The sequence below is a fragment of the Carassius carassius genome, unplaced genomic scaffold (genome assembly GCF_963082965.1).
Source record: "Carassius carassius unplaced genomic scaffold, fCarCar2.1 SCAFFOLD_73, whole genome shotgun sequence".
Lineage (NCBI taxonomy): Eukaryota > Metazoa > Chordata > Actinopteri > Cypriniformes > Cyprinidae > Carassius > Carassius carassius.
This window is the reverse complement of record NW_026774986.1, coordinates 185001-191861: the sequence shown is the minus strand read 5'-3', so window position 1 is coordinate 191861 and position 6861 is coordinate 185001. Positions and strand designations below refer to the sequence as shown.

The 6861-nt window shown below is 39.4% G+C and overlaps 3 protein-coding genes across 3 annotated transcripts in view; all 3 read right to left on the bottom strand.

Moving 5' to 3' along the window:
- Positions 1–1161: 1161 nt before the first annotated feature.
- LOC132133942 (histone H3) lies at positions 1162–1632 on the bottom strand. Its single transcript, XM_059546851.1, has one exon. It carries the CDS (start codon positions 1582–1584, stop codon positions 1174–1176), a length of 411 nt encoding a protein of 136 aa, XP_059402834.1. The 5' UTR covers positions 1585–1632; the 3' UTR covers positions 1162–1173.
- A 640-nt stretch (positions 1633–2272) lies between these two features.
- Positions 2273–2726, bottom strand: LOC132133943 (histone H2A-like). The gene has a single exon (XM_059546852.1). It carries the CDS (start codon positions 2702–2704, stop codon positions 2318–2320), a length of 387 nt encoding a protein of 128 aa, XP_059402835.1. The 5' UTR covers positions 2705–2726; the 3' UTR covers positions 2273–2317.
- A 4083-nt stretch (positions 2727–6809) lies between these two features.
- Positions 6810–6861, bottom strand: part of LOC132133919 (histone H2B-like) — a 450-nt gene continuing 398 nt past the window's right edge. The window contains exon 1 of the mRNA XM_059546831.1: positions 6810–6861. This exon is cut by the window's right edge and continues 398 nt beyond it. Coding sequence (XP_059402814.1) covers positions 6856–6861 — 6 coding nt within the window. The 3' untranslated portion in view covers positions 6810–6855.

The following is a 6861-nucleotide window of genomic DNA, read 5'->3' as shown; positions in this document are numbered from 1 at the left end:
CCAAAGAGATATTCTTTATAAAAGTTAAGCTTTGGTCACGTCCCCCTAAAACGGCTCAATCAGAGCACACCTCACTTTTCAGACCAATGAGCTTTGTAAAAAAAAACTGCGTTTCAGAAAGAAGGGGAACAGAGAAGAAACAATAATGTACACCATGTTGAAAATAATGTTTTTGAACCTTAAACCACATAAGCACATTTTATTACACCAAACAATGATATTTTAAGTAACGTGATGATGCCTTTAACTGGTTCTTTGAGAATTGTAAATTATTGTCATGTAATATTATTGTCATGTAATATCCTGCCGACTATGCTGTTGGGGAAGTCGTGGCCTAATGGTTAGAGAGTCGGACTCCCAATCGAAAGGTTGTGAGTTCGAGTCCTGGGCCGGCAGGAATTGTGGGTGGGGGGAGTGCATGTACAGCTCTCTCTCCACCTTCAATACCACGACTTAGGTGCCCTTGAGCAAGGCATCGAACCCCCAACTGCTCCCCGGGCGCCGCAGCATAAATGGCTGCCCACTGCTCCGGGTGTGTGCTCACAGTGTGTGTGTGTGTTCACTGCTCTGTGTGTGTGCACTTCGGATGGGTTAAATGCAGAGCACAAATTCTGAATATGGGTCACCATACTTGGCTGAATGTCACTTCACTTTAAAATTTAAAACTATATTTTAAATTATACTTAACTGGTTCGGTTTTATTTTCTGGGTTTAACTTTAGTCAAATGTGTGCTTGATGCATGAAGGCCATGTGATAATGTTCTGGAATGTGAGAGTTACACATGCTATAATCATGAGAAGTAGAGCACAATAGACAGCCCTAGACTTTCTCCAAATAGGCCCAACTCAAATAACTGTCAGGGCTCTCACATTATTACAAATACATTTTCCCATTAAGGACTTAAAATTACAGACCCTGCAGATAAAGACATTTATAAGTTATTTGTTTTATTAACCTAACCAAACGTGTCCTTGTGAAACAGATTTAAATTTTACCATTTGCCTTTGTGTCTGTAATGGAAAACTAGAGTTGATAAAACTAATAAAACCAAGTCCTCGACAAAATTCTTCGGTGTTACTCTCCACGTTATAGCAGAAATTATCTCGTTCTTGTGAGCTTTTGATGGCTCTTAAAAGAGCCTTTGTTGTTTACGATGTAAAACAGCGTTGGGTTTAAGCGCGCTCTCCGCGGATGCGGCGGGCCAGCTGGATGTCTTTGGGCATGATGGTGACTCTCTTGGCGTGGATGGCGCACAGGTTGGTGTCCTCGAACAGACCGACCAGATAAGCCTCGCTGGCCTCCTGCAGGGCCATGACGGCGGAGCTCTGGAAGCGCAGGTCCGTCTTGAAGTCCTGAGCGATCTCTCGCACCAGACGCTGGAAGGGCAGCTTGCGGATCAGCAGCTCGGTGGACTTCTGGTAGCGACGGATCTCTCGCAGAGCCACGGTGCCGGGCCTGTAGCGGTGAGGCTTCTTGACGCCGCCGGTGGCTGGAGCGCTCTTACGGGCGGCTTTGGTGGCGAGCTGCTTCCTCGGGGCTTTGCCTCCGGTGGATTTACGAGCCGTCTGCTTGGTTCTTGCCATTTTCTCGGGTTTCCTGTCTTGATTTCTTCAACAGAATGATTAGACATTTTAGCAGGGGATTTTTTTATGTCTCCTGTAGCATTGGGCGGTGCGTCACCGGCGGCATTTGATTGGCTATTGCGTTTACGTCACAGCGTGAGGCGGCCAATGACCGTGCGTTTCCTATTTTCGAATAGACAGCGGCAGTCTGGGTTTCCCGCTCAAAATTTCTCATTTCATTGTTACCCTTTACACATTATATGATCATCAGAAGACTGATGTTACAATCAGATCTAACGCTAAAATAATTCGTATTTACACTACACGTGACAGCGGGGTGGATGATGTTACCATAAATGTTTTAAGATGTTCACTTAACATATGTTCGACTCGGTTGCTTTTCCCCACCTATTTAAATATTGTGCTGTTCCACTCAATTACACTTTACATAGGAACTCATAATTCGCTCTATTAACAGCACTCGTTTCTCGAGAGGCTACAGCATATATATCATAACGGCAATTTATTCATAGCGTGTGTGTGTACACACATATATATATATATATATATATATATATATATATATATATATATATATATATATATATATATATACACAATGTATATGTGTGTGCATAAAAAAAGAAGAGATAAATAACACTTTTCATAGTACAAATTCATATTTCAAACTGCTCTTAAAGATGAAGTGTGTGGCTCTGAAAAGAGCCTTTGTGAGTGATGTGTTCTCTCGTGTTCACTTGGTTTTGGCGGGTTTCTCGGTCTTCTTGGGCAGCAGCACGGCCTGGATGTTGGGCAGCACGCCGCCCTGAGCGATGGTGACTCCGCCCAGGAGTTTGTTGAGCTCCTCGTCGTTGCGCACCGCCAGTTGCAGGTGACGGGGGATGATACGGGTCTTCTTGTTGTCCCGAGCGGCGTTTCCAGCCAGCTCCAGGATCTCAGCCGTCAGATACTCGAGCACAGCGGCCAGATACACCGGAGCACCGGCACCGACGCGCTCGCCGTAGTTTCCTTTGCGGAGAAGCCTGTGAACACGACCGACGGGAAACTGCAGTCCTGCTCTGGAGGAGCGAGTCTTAGCCTTCGCCCTGGCCTTACCACCGGTTTTACCTCTGCCAGTCATTATTCAGATTTTGGTAAATATCCACTGCAAAACAACGCAAAAATGCTAGAGTAGCGTAGTGGTATGACGATCGGTTTATAAAAGACTGTGCTCGTCGTCTATTGGTCAGAATCTGTCACAGCTGCAAACCAATCACTGCAAGCCCCTCAAAAACTCCAAGCCCCGCCCCTCTCTTCCACGCTTTCCTTTTATTGTTGTAAGTGCAAAAGATACAATAACGGCAATTCCCTTCAAATCAAGTCTTTTGTTGAATGGCACACCTTTCATTAATGTGTTTTTATCGGAAATTACATTCAGAATTCTGTTGTAAACACGACGCAATCAGTTTAATTTTTTATATATAATGTAAATGTATTTTAGACTCCATAGTGGTAATACTGAAACAAAATACTCTTAAATGCCCAAAAATCATTTAATTAAAATAATCAGAATCGTAGAATTACACAGAAGAACAGATCAAGGCCACCGGTCAAATACAGATACAAATACAGAGCTCAAACCCTAGATATCGAAGTCTTTTAAACCACTATTTCAAAGACTGTCACTACTGTGATATACAACAACAACCTTTATTTATAAAGCACATTTGACACAATACAAATTTATCCAAAGTGCTGTACATATAGTGCATAGCAAGACTACACTATAAAAAACAACAATTACAAATTTCCGAAAGCTAAAGAAAAAAAATGTTTTCAGAGTAGATTAAAAAATGTCAAATGAACGAGCAGACCTCACATGATAAGGGAGAGCATTCCAAAGCTTGGGCCCAGCCACAGAAAAGGCCTGATAGTGAAGATTGAGGAAGACCACAATAATCGAATCGTGATGTTACAAAAGCATGAATTGCAACTTCTAAGTCTTTGCTTCAAAGAATATTCTTCAACTTTGCAATAGATCTTAAATGGAAAAAGCTTCCTCTAATAACCACACTTATTTGTTTATTAAAGAATAGTGAAGAGTCAAAGATCACTCCAAGGCATTTGTTTGCATACATTTGTTGAGAGAGGACCTAAGTGTGCTTTCAGAGCAGGAGAGGAATCTGCCGGAAAACCGAGAATTAAAACCTCTGTTTTATCCTCATTTAGCTGCAAAAATTATTCGTCATACACCTCTTGATAACATCTACACATTCCAATAACACATCAAATGAAGCAGTGGTGTCAAGCCTTACTGGGAGGTAAAGCTGAGAATTATCTGCATAACAGTGATATGAAATGTTGTACTTCTGAAAAAGGAGGGCCAAGGGCAGCATATAAAGGGAAAACAAAAAATGTCCCATAATAGATCCCTGGGGCACACCAAACAAAACAGGCACAGATGACAAGGAACAATTTCCTAAATTTACAGAAAAAGTCATTTTTTCTAGGTAGGAAGCAAACCACTTGAGTACAGTGCCCTTGACACCTACCATATTCTAGTCGTTCAAGAAGAATGTTGTGGTCAATGGTATCAAATGCAGCGCTCAGGTCTAACATAACCAGCACAACACAAGAGCCTGAATCTTGAGCAAGCAAGATATCATTTGTAACCCTCAACAGGGCTGACTCAGTGCTATGTAATGATCTAAAGCCAGATTGGAACATTTCCAAAATATTAAAAGAATTCAAATAAAACTGGAGCTGTGAAAAAAAAAAAACTACTTTCTCTAAAAGCTTAGAGATGAAAGGCAGTTTAGAGATCGTTCGATACTGCACATTTCTGGATCAAGTTGTTGAGGTTTTTTCAACAGGTTGTACAATTGCATGTTTAAAACTAGCTGGAACGACACCTTTGGGTAAAGAACTGTTTATGATAGCAGTTACCATATGACTAATGGTAGAAAAAACATCTTTAAAAAGACGAGCTGAGATAATATCTAACTTAGAACCAGAACACTTCATAGATTATATGAGCTAGCTGAGGAGGAGAGACAGGTTTAAAGTTAGACAACTCATAGGGCAAGGCAATTGCAAGTGACAGATGGAAAAACAGAGCTCCTAATATCATACATTTTTTGAGTGAAATGTTTTAAAAAATCTTCACAAAGCTCAGAGGCCTCAGATAAAATATCCGTGGTCGGATTTAGAATGGAGTCAATCGTATCAAACAGGACTTTTGGATGCTTAGCGTTGTCAGAAATTAATTGAGAAAAGAAGTTTGATTTTTTTCCCTTTTTTACTGCCGTTTGATAGTTGAAAAGACTTGATTTTAAAACGTCAAATGAAACCTGTAACCTATCTTTTTTCCCACTTTCGCTCTGCTTTTCGACACTCTTGTCTGAAAGCGCGGGTGACATAATTTAACCATGGCTGGCCAGCAACCTTCATCTTTTTATGCTTAAGCGGAGCAACAGTGTCCATAGATATAGAGGACTCTTTATAAAATATCTCCGTCAAGCATTCAGTATCCATTTCGTTCAGAAAATCATTTTTTAAATGTGAAGAAAAGTGTTCAGAAAACAAATTTGCATTATTTGAGTGAACAGCTCAAGAGAGACATGAAGGCTGAGGGCAAATAGAAGACAGGAGAAAGCATGCCGATTCAAACGTAATAAGATAATGGTAAGACACACATGCATCAATAACCTCCATATTTGAAATAAAAACCCCACGAGACATTACCTATGGTGCTGGGTTCAGAGCCACTGTGAGCTGTTCCATGGAGAGGTGACAGAGCCTGAATTTCTTCAGATGGACAAAGAAAAACAGTCTTATATAATCAAAGACTACCTGAAAAGAGAGTCTGAGAAAGCAAGGGATGCCTGTGTGTTTGTCTTTGACAATCGCGAGGATATGGAAACATTCTTATTAAAATGTGTTGATGAACAGGGGCTGAAAGTCAATAAAATGTTTCTGGGAGTTATTTAATTTATAATAATTTATTTACTCTACATTGTTGAATATTATTGTTTTGTGAAATAAATATAACAATACCCAGTGAAACAAGGGATGTCTTTTTATTGATCTTTATGCATCCGTAGGACTTGGACACATTTTTATATATATTTTTGTTGATGGAAAAAGGCCCAAATGTCAATGCCATGTTACTTACATAATCTATCAAAGCAACCAATGACTTAAGCCTATGTATGTGTAGCTTAGTCTTTATAGAGAACCGTCAATCCTATCATGCAAATGTGGTTGCTCTTTTTTTGCGAGGTGATAATTTTTTTTTTCCATGCACATATAAAAATATTAGTGTGTAGATCATAATTGTTCTTGTATATAATTAAAAGGAAAATAAAAATACTTAAAACCAAATGAAGTATATAAATTTGCCGAATTCAGGAACATTTTTTTTTTTTGTTTAAAATGAAAGAAATATGAAAAATAAACACATTCAAAAAAAATAAAGAGGGGAGGATTCCAGTTATTGCATAACACCCATATTTATCCTTAAAATAGTGATATGATCACTAACATTCCCACCTTATAAGTGAAACATTTTTAGAGAATTAGATAAATAAAAATGCTTAAACAAAATTGTCTACTTAACTTTGATATTGTCTAAGGTATGTTACAATCGATCATGAAATATGTGAATTTGTCATTACATAATCGAACAGCGGAAGGTATACATATTTTATGAATTTGCCTAAATATAATCAACCAATGCAGGCGTTTTACCGGCTGTTTGGATGAATTTACTTCCATACATTAGAGATGTGGCCTAGGTTTAATTTGTACAATTTAAATTTATTTAATACAAGTTATTTAACCTGTATTAGTAAAACGAAAGATAACATTATTTAATTTGATCCCCGAAACAATATACTTCCGCCATATTGATTCAATTTTGTTTACGTCTTAAAATTGTGCTTAGACAAAATGTTAATAAAAATTAAAAACATACTTCCGCCATTTTTGCACATGCGCACAACACATGGGTGTTCACCTGGCATCACCCGATGACGTATATTTACGTATGGCATAGGCATTGCGTCTGACGTCACACTTGGATGTGGGCGGGGTTGGATGTCCACCGCAAGCTGCAGCGAGACGCTCCTCACCAGATGACCGGGATATAGGACTGCGGTGTATAGCGAGTTTTATTCGCCAGATTTGATCAATCAAGCTCCAGAATAACAGACTAAACTTGTACAAGCTCTTTATGTGATAAAATGGGTGGCTCTTAAAAGAGCCTTTGTGTCTCGGAGTCGGTTCGGAGCTCTACTT